Consider the following 25,741-nt stretch of genomic DNA (forward strand, 5'->3'; position numbering starts at 1 on the left):
TTTGATGAATGCAAGTAAAGCACAACATTAAGTGGACTAGAAAAATATTTTAAAATTTGCATTTATTTGTAGCTCAGTTCTTTTGTGCAATGCAATACTAATGGCATGAATAAGACAACTCATGATTTTACATCTCTACTTTGGCAATAATAACTTTGCTTTAAAAAAAAACAACTTGAAACTGGAATGCTATACGGATTTGTATTGATATATAGTGAGAAATTCTCACTGCTTTCTGCCAGAAATCAAGAGGAACAAAAGATTCACGAATACATCACACTAATATGTTTAAGTATAATGTTTCAAAATGCAGTTGAAGGAAACTTATTGAAACAAATCACACCTTTGTGCCATTCTTCAGATTATTTGACTTGAATTATTTTGTAAATGGAATCCATTTGTGGAGTCAATTAGTCATGAGTTTACTGATTTTAGCAAACTAATTTATTAGATTAAATTTGCTCACAAAAAATAGCTGGCTTTTTCTGAAAATGTTTATTAAAATATATAGGAAAGGCCTTTATTGTAACTAAAAGTGCCCAAGTATAATAGGTACCATGTTATAATAGTAATTATTTACAATATATTTTCAGAAAAAACAGACAATACTCAGATTAAACACAGAAAAGAAAACATCACATTTTTAACACTTGATATCCCCATTGATTCTTTATATTCCACAATTGGAAGATAATTCCCCATGTTTAGTTTTCTATCTATTCCAGGAGATCTGTGTTGAAATTTTTTTTGGCCATGAGAAACTGTGATTCTCTATGGGATCTTTTCAGCTTTGCACGCCGATTTTGGAACCAGATCTAAAATTAAGGAAAAAAAAAACAGATCTGAGAAATGTTATTTTATTATTCTTAACATTTTAATTACCACGAGTAATAACTAAATTAAAAAATTACCTGGATTCTGTCTTCCTCTAGGTTCAATTTTTGAGCTAAGTCTTCTCTGATATCAATGCCAGGATAGCAGTTTACTCTAAAGACATTTTCCAACACTTCAATCTAAGAATAAGGAAACAGTTATTTAAAGTGTTGATCTTTGGTATGTTATCATAAAATAGACTTTAATTTGTATAGCAACATAATTGCATTTAAATCTTGGGCAATTAATCTGTATGCCTTTTTTAAAAAAATTACTATCCAGAAACTGTTAAAGAGAGAGAGAGAGATACAGTCTATTGTTTCATTAATAAGGATTCTAAACTGAGATCCCAAGGTGGATAGGCTTTTGCCCAACAGGGTGTCAGTTAAAGCCTTTGTATTACGATCGTTGGTTGAAAAAACTTCCTACCTGGTTTTGAGTAAAAGCGGTTCTGGGTCTTCGGCCTCTATACCAACTCAACTCTCTTTTCAAAGAAAGTCTTTCTGAGGCTGAAAAGTAATCTTCATATTTCAAAACACTTTCTTCCGGCACTGAGTGATCCACAGTACAAGGTAATGAGATCCCATTAGGAAGACTCGGGACATGTAGACATAGGTTAACCTCTTTCCCTAAAAACAGAAAAATAAATCCCACCTTAGATGTCCAATTCTATACTCCACAAAGTTCTATAAGAAGTAATTTCAGGAACTTGTCTTTAATTTTCCTAGTAGAATTCTTCTGGGTTTCACAGGAGAACTGACTTTTCATCGACCAAAATCCAAAAAGCAAACAAAAATGAAAACCCTGCCTTGCTGATAGAGGACATATTTTGGCCTCTGAATGTCATTTATTTTTCAGTGAAAAGAGATTTAGAATATCTGATATGGCAAATACACCCAGAGATCTTCTGAAGAAAATGAAGGTTCTTGGCATTTCCTGTGGGTGAACTTCATATCCACTTGGATCTAAGGCCGATGTTCTTTTTATTTCCCATAGGACTCAGCTGGAGGCATTAAAAGTGCTAGATTCTTCAATTATGTAATTGGATGAAATTGCAGTTTTTCTCTAAGTCTATGTAGTACGAAAAAAAGGTCAAATTAAACATTGCAAACTAATTAACAAAGAATTTTAAAAATTAAGTTGTGGCATACCTGAAGAGCCGCAGGTGTCTGCCCAGGGCCTGTGGGGTTTCATTGATGGAACACAGTCTTTCTTCTGGTCCAGTCCTAAGATGCTCTCAATTGAAAAGGAGCAGGGCAGGGGTTTGCTTTTCCCAAGCCGAGCACCTTCTTGAAGGCTGGGAGACATCCTCGTGTGGGCTGCACAGAGCTATAGCTCTGGCCTCTCCACTCCTCCCTGGCTGGCTCTGCCCCACGTGTACCGGGCTGAACCTTCCTGCAGTTCACCTTATGGCTCCGCTGACGATGGGGGCTGGATTTAGAACGTCACTAATTAAAATCCCGTCTTAGAAAGTTTTAGCATGTCAATGAACACTGGCCCAGCCAGCAGCTCCAGGAGTTAATTGTTTATTTGTTTGCAAGTAATTAGCAACTAATGGTTACACCAGGGGGGCCACGTACAGGGACAAAAAGTGTTATCTCTCCTAAGCAGAACACAGACTTAACTTTCTCGAAAAGAAGTGATGCACAGACTAACACTCCTCTTTTATTGGAAATCATTAATGTATAAAATCATGCTTTTTATTCTGAAGTTTATACTTTCATGAACTCCAGTTACCTAATACAGGCAAGATAGGAGAGCAGTCAAGTAATAAATAATCTAATTTAAGTGAATTTTCTTCCAAAGAAATCGGAAAAAATAATAATCCCTTAATGCTATTATAGTAATTCTGATGAAAAGGCCTGTTTTTCACATGCATATGTAATAGTGAATGTTGTCAATGAAAACACAATAGTATTTGGAGTGCAGCATACTGGAAAAGGTTGGCAATGTTATTAACACTGAGTTTAATTGTCTTCCAAGTGCCTCGATTAATTCATAAGGAACAGTTGCACCAAGTATTTTAAATAATTAATGAGCTAATTCTCTTCTTTCATCTTTTCTTTTAAATGAGATAGATACAAGTTTATATGAAGATTCATATGTAACCACCTCCAAGCAACTAAAAAGTATGACTATTCAAACTAAAGGAAGAATTTCTCTCCCAACATAGTTGTTTCAAAGAAAAAAAAACAGTTTATCTTTTAAAGAAAGATTTCTCTCTGTTGATATTTTGAGGGACTGGAGGGTTTTCATGAGGACAATAAGGTTTGTGAAAAATAACCAAGAACAGAATATTTTAATGTCATCATCCTAAGAAAACATGAAATTAAAAGAGAAACATACCTGCTAATTGGGAAGATTCTGAAGTGGCCACTTCCTACCAAAGTTGTGACACTTTTAGTTCTTGTACTCTCCTGCTCCTCTTCTTCCAATACCTTCTTGATAAATTTAACTGCTCAGCTTTATCCAGCATTTAAACAACTATTAGGCTTTTCTTGTGGGAAGAGGAAAAGTAGTCTGTGTCATAGAGGAAACAGCCTCTACAGGACTGAGCTCAACTTCATCAGATTTTGCCCTATCATGATGTCACTTCCTATCACAATGTCATAAATACCAAGCTAAATTCCTCCTTACACTAGCTCTAGAGTGAATAAAGGATTCACACACAAAGCATCAACAGGCACACAAGATAGATTTATAAATATACAAGTAAAGCCATCCTGACAATGAATAAACTAGTAAAACATTTATACCTTGTGGAGGTTTTGCCTGTAGTGTCTTGGGAGGTAGACTGTGCAATGGTGAGGGTGACCTTACTCTGGGAAGACTTGGAGGAAGAGATTGATTCAGAACCTCCCAGATTCCTTTCTCTTCTTTGAAACATTCATGCATTCATCCATTCATCCCACAGTTGGGTGAACATCTACTGAGTACCAGAAAAAACAGAATAGGATCCTTGCCTTCATGTGCCCATGAAGCTCACAGCGGGGGTGGGAGTGGGGAGACAGGCAACAAACAATAATTGTAAATAAGTAAATAATCTCGTACATTAACTAGGGATGAGAATGGAAAAAGAGAAAAGGTAAGTCAGGTAAGGGAGGTGGAAGGAGGCCTCACTGACCTTCAACCCCACAGATCAGTGCCCTAGAGGCACAAGTTTCAAGGATGCCACAACACAGGCTGAAGCAACTCCAGTCCCTAATTTCTTCTTTACGAACACAAACATTGCACTATTTTTATTTCTCCTGAGTTGATTTTATCTGGACTTACTTATAACATTTTATATATGGATGAGTAGATGGAAATAAAAGATAGCAAAGAATGTCTTTTAAAATGTGGAGGAAATGTTTTCCCATATACTAATATAATGAATTTTTATACAGCACTTAACCTGTGCCGGACACCATTCTAGGTGCTAGAGATTAGTGATAAACAAAACAAGGTAATTTTACAGAGTGATAAACTCAATGAAAGGAATAAACAAGGTGATGGTGATAAAACATAACAGGGGTAGGGGTGGAATGGGAAGAGGGTCTTTAAGTATTGATGGTCAGGGAGGCCTCTAAGGAGGTGACATTTTAGCTGAAGCTGAGGATGAGAGAAAGCTAGCATGCCAGGATCTTGAGAAAAAGCATTCCAGTCAGAAGAACAGCAAGTACAAAGGTCTTGCAGCTGAAAAGCATTGGAATATTTGAGGAAGAAAAGGGCAGTTAGCCAGAGGGAAGTGAGTGGTACCAGATGCTATTGTTTGGAGAGCCAGGCCTGGCTGGATAAGAGATGCCTTTATAAAGACCATTGTAAGAAGTTCAAGAGCAAAGGGAACCCACGGCAGGGTTTTAAATTGGGACTAATATGATAGTCTGAGCTGTTTTTACTCACAACACTTCTGACACCAAATGTGTATGGGTTTTTCCACACCGAGCAATTCTCCAGTTCTCTGCAGACATCAACAGGGTGTCCTACAATTCAATTCTGACACTAACTACCTGGAGCTAGTGCAGACCCCACAGGTTAAGGGCTCAGTCCCACGAGACTGCCCCCACTTTAGAAACTAGTTTGCAAGTCCCAAGTTGCCACGTGTACTTCTGACCAACCGACTGTACATCTGGGGTTCCCACGACCCACTCCTCAGGTTCAATTATTTGCTAGAATGGCTCACAGAACTTAGGAAGGCATGTTGCTTATGTTTACTAGTTTATTATAAAGAATACAACTCGGAAACAGTCAAACAGAAGAGATGCATAGGGCAAGGTACGGGGGAAAGGTCAGAGAGCTTCCATGCCCTCACTGGGCACACCACCCTCCCAGTGAACACCATTTCAATGTGTTCGCCAGCCTGGAAGCTCTCTGAACCCTGTCCTTTAGGGGTTTTTATGGAAGTTTCATTACACAGGCAAGACTGAATAAATCATTGGCTATTGGTGATTGATCTCAATCTCCAGCCCCTCTCCCCTCCCCTGAGGTTGGGAGGTGGGGCTGAAAGTTGCAAGCCTCTAATCTAGGTTTGGTCTTTCTGGCAACCAGCCCCCACCTTGAAGCTATCTAGAACCCACCAAGAGTCATGTCATTAGAATAAAAGATGCTCCTATCACTCTTATTACCCAGGAAATTCCAAGAAATTTAGTAGCTGTGTGCCTGGAACTTGGGACAAAGACCAAATATATTTCTTTTTATTATATCACAGATAGGATTTACAGTTTTAAAACCCCACCCTGGCTGCTACGTAGAAAGAGACCAAAGAGTGACAAATGTAACCAGGAAGATCAGTTGGGAGTTGTTTATTCAATACCTTTTTACTGAGCATATACTAATGCCAGGCATTGCTCTAGGTATGATGAAAACAGAGATAGCTGTCTGGGGCAAGAGATGAAGGCTAATAGTGGATTTGGGGAGAGATACAATTCTTCAGGAGGTTGTGGGAGACTGAGCAATTGAATAATTAGTACCAATTCTTCAATCCCCATAATATACTATATAGCCACCCCCTTGCTGTGGCCTCATAGTGGATATAGTGTACTTCCCACTCCTTAGCTTTAGGCTTGTCTATGTGACTTGCTTCAGCCAATGGGAAGTGATGTGAGCAGAAGCTTGAAATGTGCCAGCATGACTGGTTTTCCCTCCTGAGCTTCTGATATCACCATGTGGTCATCCCTGGGGTAGCTGCTGCCCCTCAGCCTGAGCCCCAGAATGAACACACAGACCTCAACCCACCCTGCGGCCTGCAGTCAAGTAGGCCAAGCCCAGGCAAACTCAGCCAAACACCAACTGACTGACAGTATTGTGAGTGAGAAAAATATTCATTGTTTAAGCCATTGAGATTTTTGAAGTTATTTGACACATAGCATTGTGGAGGAAATAGCTCATCCATTCAGGGATAGAAAAACACATCCTGCTGATGGACTGGTGGAAATGAAGGAAAGAGAGGCATTAAGGATGACTGTTGGGCTTCCCTGGTGGCGCAGTGGTTGAGAGTCCGCCTGCCGATGCAGGGGACACGGGTTCGTGCCCCGGTCCGGGAAGATCCCACATGCCACAGAGCGGCTGGGCCCGTGAGCCATGGCCGCTGAGCCTGCACGTCCGGACCCTGTGCTCCACAACGGGAGAGGCCACAGCAGTGAGAGGCCCGCGTACCGCAAAAAAAAAAAAAGATGACTGTTTTTCACCTTGAGCAAATATAGTGTCATTTACTGGGGTGTGAAAGCCTGGATTAGGAGAGGAAAGGTTTGGCAAGAAGTGAAGAGTTCCAGTTTGGATACCAAGTAGGCTACTGGGTTTATGAGTATGAGCTCCGGGCTGAATCTCTCAAGTTTGTGCATTACCAGCATAAATCATAGGTATTAAAGCCATTAAAAGCTAGAGGTTTGCGTGAGATCACCAGTGAATGGACCTAGATACAAGAAGGATCTTAGGACCAAGTCTGAGGTATTCCAACATTTGGAAATTGGAGAAGATGTGCTGGAGAAGGAACTATAGAAGGAAACAGTTAGTAAGGCAAGAGAAAAATCTGGAGATACAGTAATTGACCCAAGAAAGGAAAAAGGGTCAAGGAGAAAGATGGCTACAATAGCGTCTCAAGTGGTCTTCCTGATCTCCTTGATCTCCTTCCCATCCTTGATCTCCTATGGTTTTCTATCAACACAGTAAGCAGCCAGAGGGATCATTTAAAAACAAGTCAGTTCAGGGAATTCTCTGTCTGTCCAGTGGTTAGGACTCTGTGCTTCCACTGCAGGGGGCACGGGTTCAATCCCTGGTTGCCTGGTTGGGAATAAGATCCTGCAAGCCGTGCAGTGTGGAGGGAAAAAAAAAGTCAGTTCATATCATAACTCTGCTCAAAAAATGTCTTCCCATCTCAGTAAAAGTCAGTCTTTATAGTGTCCTACAGGCTCTGACATGATTTGCCAGCCCCCCTTCCCTATCTGATCTTACGTCTTATTACATCTCCCATGCTCACTTTGTTCCAGCTACACTGGACCTCTTCCTGAAAACACAGGCACAATCCTGCTTCAGGAGTTTACACTGGTTGTTCTCACTACCTAGAATGTTCTTCCTTCACATATCCTCATGGACTACTCTGTTACCTCCTTCAAGTATTTCCTCAAATATCATTTTCTCAATAAGGCTTACTCTTCCTGCCCCTTTAAAAATTTCAACCTCTCTTTCAGGATTCCTGAGGCCCTCTGCCCTGCTCCAATTTTTGTTAAAAGCATTTACTACCTTTTGACTTTTTATATATCCTTTTTTGTTGTTGTTTTGATTTTGGTTTTTTTTTTTTTTTGCCAGCACAGCGTAGCGTGCAGGATCTAAATTCCCTGATCAGGAGTCGAACCCATGCCCCCTGCAGTGGAAGCATGGAGGCTTAACCACTGGACTGCCAGGGAAGTCCCTTATATATCTGTTTATTATGTTTATTGTTTACTGCCTGTTTCCTATCTCTAGAATTTTTGTCTGTTCTGTTCATTCTAGCATCCAAAACAGTACTCAGCTCATACTAGATGAAAGAATAAATGAATGGTCAGCTGTGTCAATGCTGCTGAGAGGCTGAGTGAAAATATACTAGGTTTGTTAACAAGGGGGTTACTGTCAACCTTGACAAACTGGAGGGTAAAGAAAAAAGCCAGACTTGAAGTAAACTGGAGAGTAAATGGGATATTTCTGTTCTAGCAATATGCTTGACCATATTCCTTGAAAGACCCTTCAACTACAAAACAATTAGATCCTGGGTAAAAAATACCTTCAAATACATTGCTGAGATCCCCATAAGTAAGGAAAATTTTGTTTGTTCACCAAACAAAACAATAAAAACCCAACAACCAAGAAATGAAATCAGAACTGGGAGCAGTGATCAGTAAACAAATGATAAATACGAGGTAACCCACAAGGGAAAAATCCTTAGCATCACTGAAACCAGGATTCTAATCCTCAGGCTAGCGGTAGACGGGGGCGGGGGGGCACTGAACTGAACTCTCTTACTTCAGGCCACTTCAGTAATGGTTCCTGGCAAAAGCAGGCCAAATTCTCTCTGGAAGAAAGCCTCCCTAATTTAGGTCCACAGGATTCCCACAGATTAAAAGTAAGCAAATATAACCTCACAATCAAAGATTGGCAAGCACATGAGGCCAGTTACCATGACATGTGTAGAGGCCAACATGGAGAGGAACTGAGGTTTCCTGTCAATAGTCAACACCAACTTGCCAGCTATGTGAATGAGTCACTTGGGAAGTGAATCCTCTGGCCCTACTCAAGTCTTCACGTGACTGAAGCCCCAAATGACACCTGATCACAATATTAACAGAGACTCCAAGACAGGACTGGGTATCCAAGTCACTCCTGAATTCCTGACATAGAGAAACTGTGAGAGGTATTAAATGAATACTACTTTTTTAAACCACTAAGCTTTGGGTGATTTATACAGCACTAGATAATTTATCTAAAAAGCTCCTCATAAAAAAAACTGGGCACAGGGAACTCTACTCAATATTCTGTAAATGGCCTATAAGGGAAAAGAATCTAAAAAAAAAAGTGGATATAGGTATATGTATAACTGATTCACTTTGCTGTACCGCAGAAACTAACACAACATTGTAAATCAACTATACTCCAAAAAAAAAAAAAAAAAAACTGGGAAGGGGGAACCTGTAGGTAGACTGGTCAAGAGAAAAAGATAGAACACAAATTACCAATATTGGGAATAAAGAGGTGATATCACTACAGAAATTGCAGACATTAAAAAGATAAAAGAATATAATGAACAACTTTATATCAGTAAATTCAACAACTTACATGAAATAGGCAAGTGTCTCGAAAAATATATGATTACCAAAACTGAGACAACATGAAATAGAAAACATGCCTAGTTCTATATCTATTAAAGAAACTGACTTGGTTATCAAATTCTTTCCCACAAAGAAAACTTCAGGCCCAGATAACTTCACTGGTGAAGTTTATCAAACATTTAAAGAAAATCTTGGGGCTTCCCTGGTGGCGCAGTGGTTGAGAATCCACCTGCCAACGCAGGGGACACGGGTTCGATCCCTGGTCTGAGAAGATCCCACGTGCTGTGGAGAAACTAAGCCCGTGCGCCACAGCTACCGAGCCTGTGCTCTAGAGCCCCCGAGCCACAACTACTGAGCCCATGTGCCACAACTACTGAAGCCCGTGCGCCTAGAGCCTATGCTCCGCAACAAGAGAAGCCACCACAATGAGAAGCCAGCGCACCGCAAAAAAGAGCAGCCCCCGCTTGCCACAACTACAGAAAGCCCGCACGAAGCAACAAAGACCCAACGCAGCCAAAAATAAATAAATAAATTTATTTAAAAAAAATTTTTGGGGGCTTCCCTGGTGGCGCAGTGGTTGAGAGTCCGCCTGCCGATGCAGGGGACACGGGTTCGTGCCCCAGTCTGGGAAGATCCCACATGCCGCGGAGCGGCTGGGCCCGTAAGCCATGGCCGCTGAGCCTGTGCGTCTGGAGCCTGTGCTCCGCAACGGGAGAGGCCACAACAGTGAGAGGCCCGCGTACCGCAAAAAAAAAAAAAAAAAAAAAAAAAAATTTTTTCAGCAAATTAGGATTAGAAGTAACTTTCTCAATCTGATAAAGGGCATCTATAGAAATAATCGGTTAACATACTATTTAGTGGTGAAAAATTGAATGTTTTCTCCCTAAGGAACAAAGCAAGGATGGTCACTTTCACCATTTCTATTGAACACCAGTGCAATAAAGAAAGAAAAAGAAATAAAGGTCATATAGATCAGAAAGGAAGAAGTAAAGGGTCTCTTTTCACAGATGACATGATTGTTTACAATAGAAAACTTTTAAGAATCTACAAAAGCTACTAAAACTAATAAGTGAATTTAGCGAAGTCATACTATAAAGGTAAATATACAAAAATCAATTTAATCTCATACATTAGCAGCAAACAAACATATACTTATGCTATGATCCAGCAATTCCATTCCTAGAAAAATGAAAACAGGTCCACAAAAAGACTTGCATGAGAATATTCACAGAAGCTCTACTGATAATAGCCCAAACTGGCAACTAGGTGTGTATCAACAGGAATGCAGATAAACTATGGTATAATACAATAGTAGAATACAACTCAGCAATATAAAGGTATTGATATATAGTATCAATATATGGAAAAACACTGATGAATTTCAAAAGCATTTCAAAAACATTATAAGTCAAAGAAGCCTTATACAAAAGAATACGTGAAGTTTGATTTACTGATGTGATGTTCCAGAACAGACAAAACTAGTTTATATTGAAAAAATCAGAATTTGGAGTTGGAGGCAGAGAATGAATGGGAAGAAGAATCAGGAAACATGGGGGGTGATGGTAATGTTCTATATCTTGCTAGGTTTTGGATTACACAGATGTATTCACTTGTCAATAATTATTAATACTCTAAGATTTAGGCACTTCACTATATGTAAAATTTTATCTGTTGAACCATAAACGAGTGCTGAACTATAGTTAATGATACACATGCTAAAGAGATTAGGGGAGAAGTATACTGATGTCTGTAACTTTAAAATGCATAAAAAATAGATTGGTGGATGGATAGATATGTGGTTATAATTAAACATTATTCTATAATTGTAAACAAATAGAACTTCTAGTCCCATAAAGTTTTCTAAAATGAGAGACATGTTCTGTGTTTGCACTATCCAATATGGTAGCCACTAGCTACATGTGGCTAATGAGCACTTGAAAAGTGGCTAGTGCAATTAAATTTTAAATTTAATTCTCTTGTAATTTATTTACATTTAGGAAGCCACTTGTGGCCAGTGGCTACTATACTGAACAGCACAGACAGAGAATATTGCCATCACCGCAGAAAGTTCTGTTGGACAATGCTGGTCTAGAAGTACAGAACAATGTTGAAAATAGTGATGATGAAAACAGACATCCTTGTTTTGTTCCTGACAAGAGAATAGTGTTTCACCACTAATATAATGTCTACTGTTGGTTTCTAATAAGTGCTGTTTATCTAGAGTAATGTTATAATGAATACAAAAACAAAATATCTATAGTGATTTATAGCTTTTAAAGCACTTTTGTGTATTTGTGCTTAATCCTTTAATAAATCCTCCACTATTTGGTAGCTGAGAAAACAAACTGAGAGTTCAGTTGTAATTTGCAGAAGTCACCAAATAGCAGTGGCAGAGCCTTGACTTTTCTGTCTCCAAATTCCCTGTTCTATTGATTTTATCAATTAATGGCCACTGTAACATCTTCACCAATGATCTCATGATATAAACATCAAAGTGTACTGATCAATTAAGAAAAAGGTTGTGAACCTAATTGAGAAAAGAACTTGAAAAAGGATACATGTATAACTGAATCACTTTGTTGTACAACTGAAACTAACACAACATTTTTAATCAACTATACTCCAATATAAAATAAAAAGTTAAAAAGAAAGAAAAAGGTTGTGAAACCTTGCTTATGATCAATCCTCAATATCTTTCAACAATTATTTTGAGATGAGAAATAAAAGCCTGACACATTGACATTGAAGAGACTTTAGGAATTGTAAAATTGGACAGCCTATATTTTAAACCTCTACATGTTCAAGGTGAAGTAAAAGTTGAGAGGTTTATGTTTTATTTTGCTTTAGTAACTTATAAATCAACTCAGGCTTTGCTAACATTTATTTTCTAATTATGTATTTCAATTAAGTCCCAAATCATTAACTACCAGGAAAAATGCCCAATGTGTTAGGTGTTTTGGCACAGATTTTTTTTTTTAGATGTCGGGGGTAGGAGTTTATTAATTAATTTATTTATTTTTGCTGTGTTGGGTTTTCGTTTCTGTGCAAGGGCTTTCTCTAGCTGCGGCAGGCGGGGGCCACTCTTCATTGTGGTGCGCGGGCCTCTCACTATCGCGGCCTCTCTTGTTGCAGAGCACAGGCTCCAGACGCGCAGGCTCAGTGGTTGTGGCTCACGGGCCTAGTTGCTCCATGGCATGTGGGATCCTCCCAGACCAGGGCTCGAACCCGTGTCCCCTGCATTAGCAGGCAGATTGTCAACCACTGCGCCACCAGGGAAGCCCCTTGGCAGAGATTTTTAAAAACCAGTCATAGCATAATAAGAAATAAAATCAGCCTGTGAGCATAATAAGAAAGAAATGCAATAAGCAAAGCTTTAATGACATTTGCCCCTTACTTTTGCACAGGAATTACACTGTTCTATTTGAGACCCTCAGTATTTTTAAATATTAAAATGTGTTTTCTAAAATAAAATATTTTTTACTATTACACATACAGTATCTCCTAGAGCAACACTAAAGTAGACATTCAATAAATATTTGTTGAATGAGTGAATAAACAGATGGATGGATAGATGGATGGATGGATGGGACTAGGAAGAAGTGACATTTGTAAGCTGGACAGGCAATGTAAATTCTGTGTGTTTACTATTGTTGTCATTGCTTTTTAATGTGTAAAAGTAGTCCCAGTTTTCTATGAACTACTTATGTATGACTCCAGGGTAATCCACAAATTAGACATTATGATATTCTGAAACTATAATTAAATAAAAAGTGAGATGGGGGATTCATTTTTAAAATCTGAGCTTAAAATTTAAAAATCCTGAGGCACAATTCATACCTGTGACACTCTGTCATTCCTCAGGCCCTCCTCAGCCATCATTGTTACTTGAGACACATGGTATATTTCCCAGTGGCTACAAGGTTCAGGAGAGTTGGGACTATTTCACACACTTCTGTCTCTCCCAGCATGGCTCACAGTGCCCATCAAACGGGAGATATTAAATAAAGATTTGTAGAATAAGTTCACTCTATTTATAACATTTAGAAAACATCTTAGGCTTTGCTCTTCTCAACCTCAAGAGTATAGTTTCATATTTTTACACTTTCAAATCAGTCAAAATTGTTTTCAGTATAGTGCCTTGCATATATCAAGCTCTTGATTTTAAAAATTTGATATAAAATCATCTAAAACTCTGATACATTTCTATTTTTTAAAAAATTCATTTAATACTATGGTACATAGAGTAAAATATGATAGTCCCCTTCAATTCTACCCCATTTTTACTCTCCAACCCACTGGCCACCACTAACAGTTTAGTGCTGCTCCTTCCTGTCTTTTTAGAATGCCTTGACATAAAGAGGTAGATGCATGCACACACGTTTTTATCCACATGGAGCCAGACACACATACTATTCTGCAATGTGGTTCCCCCACACTGACATGACATGACATCAGCACGCACAGCTCTACCTTATTCTTCAACAGCTGCTTGGTGCTACATCAAGTGGAAGAACCATAATTCATTGAACTATACCCCTGATAATGGCACTTACGTTTGTCTCCAATTTTTTAAACTATAACAAACAATGACTACCTTGTTAGCACATACTCAGGAGTATTTCCATGAAAAAGTTTCTTTGAAGAATATATTATTTCTTTATCACCCAAAAATAAACCAAAATTTATTATGAAAAAAATATATATTATTTTTTCGCTGGATTCTGCCATATTTCCTTCTAAGAAATCTTTATCAATGAACACTCCCACCCAATCTAGCCCTTGTCTTTATGTCCTCCCCAGATTGACAGTGGGAACAAGAAAACTCAGGGCTAGGTTAAATTAGACTCAGGATTTCTCCAGACTCAATAATCAAAGATAAAATAGTTTAGGATTTAAGGCTCCCAGAGGCTCAGGCCTACACGTTAGTGCCATTTAATCTAATCATTGTAGATTAAATGAGAGTTGTCAGTTAACCTGAGAACCTGATTGTTATTTATAACATTGTTTCTGGAGGATAAATGTCATGGTTCTTATCAACTTAAAAACAACCCTTTTGAATCACAACAAACATTTATTAAACTCCAGCATATATCAGGGATGTACTAGGTAACCAGGGGATGAAATGATTTCTGCCCTCAAGAAACTCATGATCAAGAAGGTAGTCATTAATATTAATTTTGTTCAGTGTGATAATGAGATTATGGTTATATTTTTTTAAATGTCCTTCTAAAAGAGATTCTACTTAAGTATTTACAGGTGAAATTTCAGAATTTCAAATTTTTGGCTTCTGGGTTTTGGTTGAAAATACTTCAGGAGGGCTTCCCTGGTGGCACAGTGATTAAGAATCTGCCTGCCAATGCAGGGGATACGGGTTGGAGCCCTGGTCCAGGAAGATCCCACATGCCGTGGAGCAACTAAGCCTGTGTGCCACAACTACTGAGCCTGCGCTCTAGAGCCCGTGAGCCACAACTACTGAGCCCACACAACACAACTACTGAAGCCTGCGCACCTAGAGCCCGTGCTCCGCAGCAAGAGAAGCCACCGCAACGAGAAGCCCGCGCACTGCAACGAAGAGTACCCCTGCTCGCCACAACTAGAGAAAGCCTGTGCACAGCAAAGAAGACCCAATGCAGCCAAAATAAATAAATTAAATAAATAAAATTTTTAAAATCTTATATTATAAAAAAAAAAAGAAAAGAAAATACTTCAGGAAAACCCAGAAAGAAAACAAAGGTAATTGAAGCAAGTGTTGCAAAATGTTGATAAGTGCTGCATTGGACTGATGGGTATATGTGGATTCATTGTCTCTAATGAATAGAAATATAGTAATGTGGGTTCATTATTTTCTCTACTTTTGTAAACATAAATAACAAAATTCTCTCATTCTTCTATGAACACCAATCAATAAATAACAAAATTTCAATATAAGAATATAATAAAGATGTGTGCACAAGAGGCTATGGGAGGGCTTCCCTGGTGGCGCAGTGGTTGAGAGTCCGCCTGCCGATGCAGGGGACACAGGTTCGTGCCCTGGTCTGGGAGGATCCCACATGCCACGGAGCGGCTGGGCCCGTGAGCCATGGCCGTTGAGCCTGCGTGTCCGGAGCCTGTGCTCTGCTAAGGGAGAGGCCACAACAGTGAGAGGCCCGCGTACCGGAAAAAAAAAAAAAAAAAAAAAGAGGCTATGGGAGCAGAAAAGGGCCCAGATCGCTTGAGTGAGACTGAGAAGGGCTGAGGAGTGGTAAGAGCCCAACTCTGGTGTCATACTACTTCGGTCCAAATTCCAGCACTGTGCCTTTTTTTAACTATGTGACCTTGGGCATGTAACTTAGCCTCTCTGTGCTTCAGTTTCCTCTATAATTAAATGGGGATAATTATAGTACCTAATTGAGGATGAAATGAGATAATACTTGCAAAGCCCTTGAAGTAACACCTGACACATAGTAAACATTATGTAAACTGCTTGCTATCATTTATTACCATTATCAATGTTACTATGAAGGCTTTTCAGAGATGTCTTCAGGTAGAGATGTTTCAAGAAAAGGTCAGAGAAAAGCAACGTAATGAAGGCCAGTCAGGTATGGGTGTGTGTGTGTGTGTGTGTGTGTGTTGAGGGGAGTAAGAGGGAGGAAGTGAACCTGATTCCCATATTTCTAGCTTACGTGACCAAATGGATAATGACATCATTAACAGAGGGAACAGAGATGAAGGAGAGTTTACCAGTTGAAAACTGTATTTCTAATCATATAAACAAATGACAAAGTATTTAGCAAACTGAATTACCTCAGAATTAAAATATAGTTCCCAGATTGAGAAAGTAAAAAACTGATGAAAAATTGGCAGCATGCAAGTTAAATGATAAAGATTCTAAAAATACTTTAGGGGATTTTATCTGGAATAGTAAACATTATTGTTTTACAGCTCACATATATAACCTAAATAAATGAGTTCATTTTAGTACTAGAAGATAACTGGAAATAACATTTCAGAAATCTAGCAACTCAGATATTAGTGGAATTGCCTTAAAATAAATACATATTTCTAAAAGGTTATAATCAAATAAGGCAGGTGTCATGGTTACCACTGGATCCTTTTACATAAGTACTACCTGAGAATTCTCGGCAGTGTTTGGGTCCCCATTAAAGCAGATATATGTATGGGGGGCAGGGGCAGAAAAGAGCAAAAATCATCTCTGGAATATTTCACTTTGAGTACCCTGAGGTCATACCCCTCTCCAGGAGCTACGCTTTCTTCCTGTCAACAGCCATGACATCTATTTACTTAATAATTTCTCTTTAAAATCTGAAAATACTTTAAGGGAAAAATAAACAATTTAGCAACATATGTCATTGGTCTATTCATGAATATACCTATGCACCAATTTTCATTTTAATATTTAATGTTTTCTATTTAATTTTGAAAGAATCTCAAACTTTCAGAAAAGTTGCAAGTATAGTACAAAAAACTTTTCTCTCCAACAATTTGAGAGTAGCTGCTGACATCATGCTCCATCACCCCTAAATACTTTAGTGTGTTTTCCTGCAAACAAGGACATTCACCTAAATAATCACAATAAAATCATCAAAGTCAGGAAGTTAACACTGATACGTCACTACCACCTAATCATCAAACCCAATTCAAATTTCACGATTGTCCCAAATAACATCCTTTACAGTGAAAGGATCCAGTTCAGAATCACAAACTGCCTTCAATTGTGTTACTTTAGTCTCATCCACTCAGCAACAGATCCTCTAGCATTTCTTTGACTTTCATGACCTGGACACTTTTGAACATTACAGTCAGTTACTTTGTAGAAAGTCCTTCATTTAGGGTTTGTTTGAGGTTTCCTCGTGATTAGATTCAGGTTAAGCATCTTTGGCAGGATGACACGAAAGTGATGTTGTGTTCTCATTTCCTAGCAGGTAGCACATAATTTGATTTGTCTCATTAGTGGTGATTTTAACTTTGAGCATTTGATTAAGATGGCATCTGCCAGGTTTTCCCACTATAAAGTTACTCTTTTCACCTTTATAATGTAGTATTTTTTTGGCGAGGTATTTTAAGCCTATGTAAATATTTTGTTCCTCAACAAAGTTTCTATTTATTCACTTCTTTATATCGGCAGGGACTCATGGTTTCCTATTTTATTTATTTATTTGTTTATTTATTTATTTATCTTTGGCTGTGTTGGGTCTTCGTTGCTGCGCGCGGGCTTTCTCTAGTTGCGGTGAGCAGGGGCTACTCTTCATTGCGGTGCGTGGGCTGCTCATTGTGGTGGCTTCTCTTGTCGCGGAGCACGGGCTCTAGGCATGCAGGTTTCAGTAGTTGTGGCTCGCGGGCTCAGTAGTTGTAGCTCGCAGGGTCTAGAGCGCAGGCTCGGTAGTTGTGGCGCATGGGCTTGGTTGCTCCGCGGCATGTGGGATCTTCCTGGACCAGGGCTCCAACCCGTGTCCCCTGCCTTGACAGGCGGATTCTTTTTTTTTTTTTTGCGGTATGCGGGCCTCTCACTGTTGTGGCCTCTCCCGTTGCGGAGCACCAGGTCCGGACGCGCAGGCTCAGCGGCCATGGCTCACGGGCCCAGCCGCTCCGCGGCATGTGGGATCTTCCCGGACCGGGGCACGAACCCGTGTCCCCTGCATCGGCAGGCGGATGGACTCTCAACCACTGCGCCACCAAGGAAGCCCGACCGGCGGATTCTTAACCACTGCGCCACTGGGGAAGTCTCTCCTATTTTATTTAATGAGTTAGAATCTCATTATTTATTGTGACGTTGAAATTTCCCCTGATTTGGCTAATGGGATCCCCCTTCAAGCTGACTTCTGTGTTCTTTTGACACATCAGTTTTGAGCACTTTCTGCTTTCTAGCACAACAAGATGTCTCAGGCACATCTTGTTCTTTTCTTGCTCTAGCCCTAGTGTCAGCCATTTCTCCAAGGAGCCCTAGTTCTTTTTAACGGAGAATGGGGTTTGGAAGCCAAGATACGGACTCAGATGTGCATTCATTGTTATTGCGGCATCTCTGCTCACAAGCCTTCTCGATGAAAAAGCTAAGAAACACATGCAGGTATGTGACATATACACACTTTACATCCAGTTTACTCCTATACATTTATTGAAATCTGTGAGTTCACATACACACCTCTAATTCCAGTCTCGTACCAGAGGATTCATTCTAAACTTTCCCCCTTTCCATATTTGTAATTCCCTTCTCTGACAGTGAGAAATCTGGCTTCCCTTATCCTCAATATATTTACCTATTGCATCTATACCCCTGTGTAACCAAACTGCCATTGCTACCACTCCTTCCCCGCAAAGATGCCCTAATTCCTCACTTGAGCTCTGACACCTCGTCCCAGGCTGCCCTACTTCATGGAAGCCTTCCTTACTGCACTAGAGTACCAATAACCTATCCTAGGTGCACAAAAGCCCTTCTCTCCCTGCTTGGGTTCTGACACCGCACACCCAAGCACTCTGTGTGGATACCTTCTTCACCCCACTGGGACTCTGAGACCCTGCACTAGGCTGCCCTTCTTCATGGATATTCTCCACACCCCTTGTGTTCTGAAGTCCTGCAGCAGGCTTCCAACCTGAACAAAAGCCCTCCTCATCATGCTTGGACTCCGAAACAGCCGTCTCAGGCACCCTCACCCCACATTTGCTCCAACATCCTGCTGCTTGGGGGCTGCCCCTCCAACCAAAATGCTGTTTTTACCCATCTTGTGCTCTGACGCCTCCCTATGTAGATGAGGGGGCTCACCTTGCACGGGCTCTGGCACCCCACACCAGGGTGCCTCTTTGTGAGGACGCCCTCCTCGCCCCTGCTGGCTCCAACACCCCGTTCTGGGCCCCCCATGCCTACCCACCCTGCATAGACTCCTACTTTATTTGGCCACACCTAATGGCTTTAGGGCTGAACTATTCAGAAAGGGAAGAGAAAAGAACATACAGCTGTTTTTACAAGAAATCATTGTCTTCTGTTATTAAGACTTTACTTTTGACCCTGTATATAGAACATGACTTAGCTAAATCACTCATGTAATTTTTCCTTTAAACCAATACATCTCATAAAGTATTGAGTTTACTTAAGACAATGTTAATTTGCCCATGATTTATGATATCTCATATCACTAATTTATACAGTTTCTCCAACATTTGTTTCAAATCACAACCTCAGTTAAAGATGTTTTTGGGACTTCCCTGGCGGTCCCATGGGTAAGACTCTGTGCTCCCAATGCAGGGGGCCCGGGTTCGATCCCTGGTAGGGGAACTAGATCCCACATGCACACTGCAACTAAGAGTCTGCATATCGCATCTAAGAAGCCCGCATGTTGCAACTAAGAAGCCCACATGCCACAACTGAAAAAAGATCCCACGTGCCACAACTAAGACCCGGCGCAGCCAAAAACAAATAAATAATATTAAAAAAATAAATAAAGGTGTTTTTATCCAAAATCAGGGTAGAAGTCAAAATCCTCACACCTTTCCTGCCACCCTGATCTCTATGCAATTCTCAAAATAGCCAGCCACTCCTGCCTTAGGGATTAGGGCGTCTGCCAGGTTGCTCCTCTCCCGGAACACCTTCTCCTCAGATGTCCCCATTGCTCACTCCAGTGACGCAAGTTTTTGTTCAGATGTCACCTTCTCAATGAAGTCTACTCTGACAAGCTTATTTAAAATTGCAACTGCCCCTCATCCCATTTTCCCTGCTGCTTTCCATAGCGCTCCCCACTTTCTAATATACTACTGATATACTTCTAATACTACATATTATGTTTATTTTTCACTGTCTCTCTTCCTACCATCTCCACTAAACTGTAGCTCCGCAAGGGCAGAGATTTCGAATATTTTGTTCATTACCTAATAAATATTTGTTGAATGACGACAGCCATTTCCTGAGGTAGTGTGAATCCTAAAACTAAATTCAGAGCACCATCTAGTGTTCTTAGAAGGATGTCCTGATTAACTCTGAGACTTCTCTGCATCAGCCATGATATAAACAGTGCTGGTTTAATCAATTCTCTGTAACTGTTTTTTCACTGCCCTCTGTGGTTCCATAGAAAGTAAAATGATTTCAGTGATTAACCTGTCATGGGACTTATTGGTTTCTCTAAGAGCAACCTCTTCTCCACTGACTTGCCTATTGCTCCCCAGAACTTCTGGGAAGTAGGAATGTTGTGAAGATCTTATATCTTTTAATCTGAGGGCATCTCCCCTCCCCACACTGCCAAACACCAAAAAACAAAAACAGGGTAATAGCCTTTGCTGGTTTGGTACCTACACCATTTCTCCAGAATATCACTATATATATATATATTGATTAAACATTTTTTGATTTGACCACAAAAGCCCCTAAATCAAAGTGAAAAAACACTAGCAAGGGTAATGGTAATATTATTTAAAATAGTATCAGGATTCTCTAAGACAATGAGGACAATCTTCTGATTTAGAAAATATTGGCTTCTTTAGTTATGATAAAGAGGGACAAATGAAGAAAATGAAAGCTGCCTTAAAAGCACTGAAACATTTAATATTTAAGAGTAAATCATGAAGGGAACACTTAGCTGATTTTTACTGGATGCTTATTGTGCCCAGCACTATTCTGAAAGCTCATTAATCACCTTCCCGACTCTATCACGTAGGTTCTCTATATTAAGCCCCATTTTTTAGATGACGAAATGGAGACACAGAGAAGTTAAGTAACTTGACTCAAGTCACAGAACTAGTAAAGGCCAGGATTCAAAGCCAGCTAGGCTGGCTCCACAGTCCATGTCCATGAGCTCACGCCCATGCATTTATTCACCTCCCAACAGAAACAGGAATGATGCTGCTTGGTTTCACAGCTCTTGGCTTGGTCAAAGAAATTAGTTCACAATGTCCTCATCTTCCAAAAATGAATCAAGGCAACCATAAAAGAAACAGGCATATACAATTATCCTAGAAATAAAGTTTTATTCTTTTCAGTCAAGAAAGTAGAAGCTATGGAATTTGCCTTTCCAAGGATTTATGTTTTAGCCACAAATTTGCAATCTAAGGATGCTGTGGCAAAGAGCAAAAGCAACATTAATATTAAGGTCAAAGACTAGAGGGTGGTTTGCAATGGGCACAATGAAGAATCGGTTGGTCCTGGCTGCCTACCCACCTCTTTTGGAACACACTCCTCAGAGCTTTTGATTCTACCCCCCAATTGCCCAAAGCTTCTCCCCACTCGACCACTGGTTCAAATGTTTTAGAGTCGATGGAATGATTCAGGTTCCCCAAATATCAATTAATACACTCATTTCTTGAATTTGGTTCATCTCAGCTAAATGCTAAGAAAACAGCTGAATTATCTGTTAAAGTGAGTCTCATTAAGGAGTGATTTATTAGGTAACATCTAGAATTATTTGCATTATATATTGTACTCTCAAAATGAGCATGAATTACCCCAGAATTTCAGATTGATGGAGTCTTTCAGGGGATGTTTGTAAGTGGGAAGATTCCCAAGCTCTCTCGGTGATTCTGGAAATGGTGCGCCTCTCACCATCCTCAGCTGGAACCAAAGACTCTTTCCTAAATATTTACTTGACCCTTTAAATTTTCTAAAATACAAGGTTATTTGGTAAAGGGAAATGGTTATTTTCCATTTTGGATAGAGTTTTTCATCATGTGGTTTGAGGATGACCTGCTTTGGATTCACCTGGGAGAGTCCCAGTCCTACCTCTGACCTACTGCATCAGAATCTTCAGCTGGGCTCAGTAATCTGCATTCTAACAACCTCCCCCAGATGACTTTCATGTGTGCATAAGTCTGGTAACCACTAACCTAAGGGGACAATTTTAAAAGGTAAAGCACCAGTGTCATTTGGGTTGTTGGATTCTTTCCTATTATATACCGCAGACCAGAACTTCAAGAGGTATCATGTAAAAACTTAATTATAAGAAGATCAAATATAATTTTAGGAGACTGATAATTAACAAATCTACTTACAAGACTGTATGTCTTTTTGTTGTAAATTATATTGTGAAACGTCTCAATGAATTCTTTGGTGGATGTGGTTTAATGCTGTCTTGCCTTCCATAAAATTAACCTGCTAGCCAGTTTTTACTATGCTACCCACACAAGTCTCCAGTAACCCTTGAAGCATTCTCTGAACAAGCCTCATTTTCTGTATAAAAGGAACCGAGTTTGGTCAACTGTACAGAACTTAGGCTGATTAAACTTAAACTGGTTATCAAAGGAGACTGCAATTCTGCAGTTTTAGAGGTGTTTTAAAATAGGAAATACAATCATTTTTCTGGTTGAGCAGAGTGAACAGTAGCCTAAAGGTAGAGGATCCAAATGGAAAGCCTTTTAAGATTCTTTCTAGCTTTATAATTTGACTAAACTGCCTCTCCACCCAATTGAACATCAACTTGTTTTTTAATCAGCTGAGCCTGGCAAGAATTCCTTGCCTCTCTCTGATAATATAATAGCCTCTTGAGAATCCTTGTACAGTTTAGGTGCACGTAACATACAAAAAAGGAAACCATTTAACTTGATGATGATACCCCACCCAGATAATTCAGATACCTAAGATAATTTTTCATTAGAATTATTTAGTTTGGCCAAGTTAACTGGCCGAACCCCTTCAGCTGCACCATATAACTCTTCGCTTTGTTTTCACGTATCATTTACTCCTGATTCTTACCAATTGTCACTAACTTTCTTCTTCTTCACTTATAATCTAATTACAGTTCAACCAAGAATGTTACTTACCCTGAAAATCTTCCTTCTTTATAGCCAGGTTGCATGCCACTGTGCTGATAGACGAGAAATGTCGAAGGCCAGAGTTGTATTGCTGAGATCTGTATGATGCCAGGTACATCCAAGCAGCTGGGAACCAGTAACACTGTAAGAACTGACTCCAAACCACCTTTCAAAAACTAAAGATCTCTTCTACAGGGTGACTAGTTGATAAACAATCTAAGGGGAGAGCTCTTATTGAAAGTTTATTGAAATCTAAGGATTATTCTGTGAAACTATACTGCAAGTCTACCTGGTAAAACTTTAAAAACTTGATTCTATTTGTCCTTCAAGAGATCATGGTAAAATCTAGTATTTGAGTTTAAAATAAGTAACTTCCATTCCGGTTACTGTATTTGGATTTGTTCCACTGTACCTGGATTTATTCCAATTTATCTGTGGAATCGGGCAACTAATAATTTTTATTCATCATTTCTTATACTTCTTGAATGAAAATGGGATGGATTGGTGGGATTAATGGCTAGATATTTAGAAGATACTAGTGATTTTGCCATTTTCTCTGTATAATGATTCTTCTCTAAGGAATGTGGACATATAGAGATGGACAAAAGAGGCAGAAGTTCTAATCCAGACCGAGTTCTAGAAGTAGAGCTTCACTTTTCTTTCCTGTAAAAAAAATTAGAGGCTGAAGAAGCTATTTAAAGATTCTTCCAAAACTTTAATAGAAATGCTAATCAGTTACCAGCATAATAAATCAGTGCACCCTGACTTTAAAAAGATGTTTTGTGATTTATAGGAAATATGGAAGTCTGAATTGTGGCATGTCAGTCTCTCAAGGCCAGGTAAGAACTGACGAATTGGCAGCAAAGTCATGTTTTTAACTGAATATACTGATATGCAAGTGCTCAGAAAAAAGTCTTACGGAGTCTACTGTCCACGAATTTACCAGAAAGCCAAGTTAACGACACAACTGATCGCTCAGATCTGAGTTAGCCAGCACCATTTTGCTGGAGAGGGGAAACTGGACGCTTCAGGCAGGTTTGGGAAGGTTATAATCTGAGGAAACTAAAGAAGGCGCCAGCAGGGAGGTCTCCTTCATGGTCTCTGACGAAAAACGTTGCGGGAGTAGTCAAACCGCCCCAAATTCCCCAGTGCTGTCCTCACTCGAGGCTCTGGTTCCAGGAGACGCACGCCTTGCTGGGAAGACGGTCCCCTACGATTTACAACCTACCGAGGGCCGCAGTAAGAGCCGCCTCCGCCGCCTCGGAGGCCCAAGCTCGCAATCAAGCCCCGAGCAGTGAAGGAACCTCCGGGCCAGCCCCGTCGCGGTGACGGGCGTCGCCGCGAGCCAATGAGCGCGCCGGGAGGCGGAGCAGTCAGGCCAAGGGGGCGGGATTTCCCGCGAGGCAGCGCAGCCCCTTGGCGCCTGGCGAGGGCGGCAGACCCATCCAGAGAGGGCGGGTCGGGGTCAGCTGCTGCAGGCGGGCGGGCGCGGGAGCTGTGGGCGGCCGCCGCGTCTTTTGCTGCGGCCCTCCCTCCACCACGATGCCGGGGATCGACAAGCTGCCCATCGAGGAGACGCTGGAGGACAGCCCGCAGGTGAGGCGCGGGCGGCGGCGGTCTGCGAGGGAAGGAGCGGGGCTGGCCGACCCCAGGCCTGGCGCCGCCGCGGCCGCAGGTGCCAGCCCTGGCCTAGGTGGGCGCCACCCCCAAGTGCCCCCGCCGGTAGCGGGCGGCGCCCCGATCGCGGAGGCCGGGCCGCCCTACCGAGGCCCGCGTGGGCCTGCTCCGCTGGGCCGAGAGCCGCGCGCGGGGTCTGGGACGTCGGCAGGCTGCGACAGAGCCGCGGCCGCCTTGGCTCGTGGGCCCGGCGGTCACATACGCGCGCGGGGCTCCCTTGTATTTGACAAAAGATGCTTTATAATCGCCGTGATGTGAGGTGGTAAATCCCGATCCTGGAATTTTCTCTTCGAAAACCTCTTCGGAGAAAATGCAGAAGGAGAAAAGACCCCGTAGACTTAATGATTTCTGACCAAGCTAGGGAAGGAAATGGATAATTTTGGGGGGGGAGATGCTGAAAGGCTGTTGATATGCCCGTGCGTAGAGTCCTCGGCGAAGCCCGTCAAGGGTCCCGGAGCCTCTCGGCCGAGTGTCGTGGCCGTGAGTGTAGCCGCTGTCACTCCGACCATGCACGCCGAGTGGAGGACGGCGCCTTCGCGGTTCCACGACTGCTGCGCCCTCGTTGCAGACTTGGCTTTAGTAAACTCATCAAAATAAAAGCCCTGTGTTTTGTGCGTTGGGGATGATGCTAGTGTGGTTGCTCTAGCTTAAGATAGTCTAGGAACACGTAACCATTACTGATGTTTTCAGTACTGAAGAATGAAATCAGCGATGTTAAAAACCATGTTGGTAGGCGCTGTAACTTGCGTTGAGAAACTTCATCCCTAGGTCTGTCTCTTACACAATAAGGGATTTAAGACGGTGTTGCTGGTTGGCTACCACTAAGAATGAAGAAAATTTTCTGAAATGTTGTTCATTTAGAACTACAACTGCACATATTTCATGTGTCTTGACGGTTTAATATGACTCCAAAAGAACAGAAGGGAGGGGCTGGATCCCCCTTTACTGTATGATATGTCTGCCATGGATGTGGTGCCAGTTTTGATTGCCAAGTTGAAGTTGGGCTCTGATTGTGGAATTGATTTTTTTTTTTCACGCTGAAAGTTATCTTCACAGGCCAGTTGCCTGCTGGTAATGTACTCTTATCAGCCTGTATTGACACAAAGAGAAACTGACTTCTTGGCTTATTTTGACTGCCAGAATAGCCAGTTCAAATGCTTAACGATTTCTGTAGTATAAAGTCATAAGCT

At 40.8% G+C, this 25,741-nt stretch overlaps 2 protein-coding genes across 8 annotated transcripts in view; one reads left to right on the forward strand and one right to left on the reverse strand.

Moving 5' to 3' along the window:
* HESX1 (HESX homeobox 1) lies at positions 1–24,343 on the reverse strand. Of its 2 annotated transcripts, XM_089918147.1 has the most exons (5): positions 24,103–24,343; positions 22,884–23,537; positions 1,303–1,502; positions 912–1,013; positions 3–815 (listed from the first exon to the last, which is right to left on the reverse strand). In XM_089918147.1, exons 2-5 carry the CDS (start codon positions 22,990–22,992, stop codon positions 717–719), a joined length of 510 nt encoding a protein of 169 aa, XP_089774273.1. In that variant the 5' UTR covers positions 22,993–23,537; positions 24,103–24,343; the 3' UTR covers positions 3–716. The 2 variants fall into 2 exon arrangements, with proteins under 2 accessions (XP_030618225.1, XP_089774273.1); XM_030762365.2 differs by lacking the exons at positions 22,884–23,537; positions 24,103–24,343 and adding an exon at positions 2,025–20,210 and having other exon boundaries at positions 1–815.
* APPL1 (adaptor protein, phosphotyrosine interacting with PH domain and leucine zipper 1) overlaps positions 24,307–25,741 on the forward strand; it is a 32,281-nt gene continuing 30,846 nt past the window's right edge. For 4 of the 6 annotated variants that reach the window (XR_016394478.1, XM_022572808.2, XM_089918137.1 and 1 more), the window contains exon 1: positions 24,329–24,470. Coding sequence is in view for 5 of the 6 variants with exons in the window: in XM_022572808.2 (XP_022428516.1) it covers positions 24,417–24,470 (54 nt within the window). In the remaining variant the exon portion in view is untranslated. Of the gene's footprint in view, positions 24,471–25,741 lie in introns of all 6 variants that reach the window. The other 2 variants (XM_089918138.1, XM_022572807.3) reach the window with 2 other exon arrangements.

This window comes from Delphinapterus leucas, chromosome 10 (assembly GCF_059928025.1).
Source record: "Delphinapterus leucas isolate spDelLeu-1000000601 "Yukka" chromosome 10, BTC_Dleu_Yukka2, whole genome shotgun sequence".
Classification (NCBI taxonomy): Eukaryota; Metazoa; Chordata; class Mammalia; order Artiodactyla; family Monodontidae; genus Delphinapterus; species Delphinapterus leucas.

Bases quoted from the DNA above. Each gene is read 5' to 3' on its own strand.
- HESX1 (XM_030762365.2), bottom strand. From the start codon at position 2,181: ATGTCTCCCAGCCTTCAAGAAGGTGCTCGGCTTGGGAAAAGCAAACCC. The intron at 1,503-2,024 runs GTATGCCACAAC...TTCTGTTTTTAG, and splicing joins AGACACCTGCGGCTCTTCAG to GGAAAGAGGTTAACCTATGT. The intron at 1,014-1,302 runs GTAGGAAGTTTT...CCTTATTCTTAG, and splicing joins CCGCTTTTACTCAAAACCAG to ATTGAAGTGTTGGAAAATGT.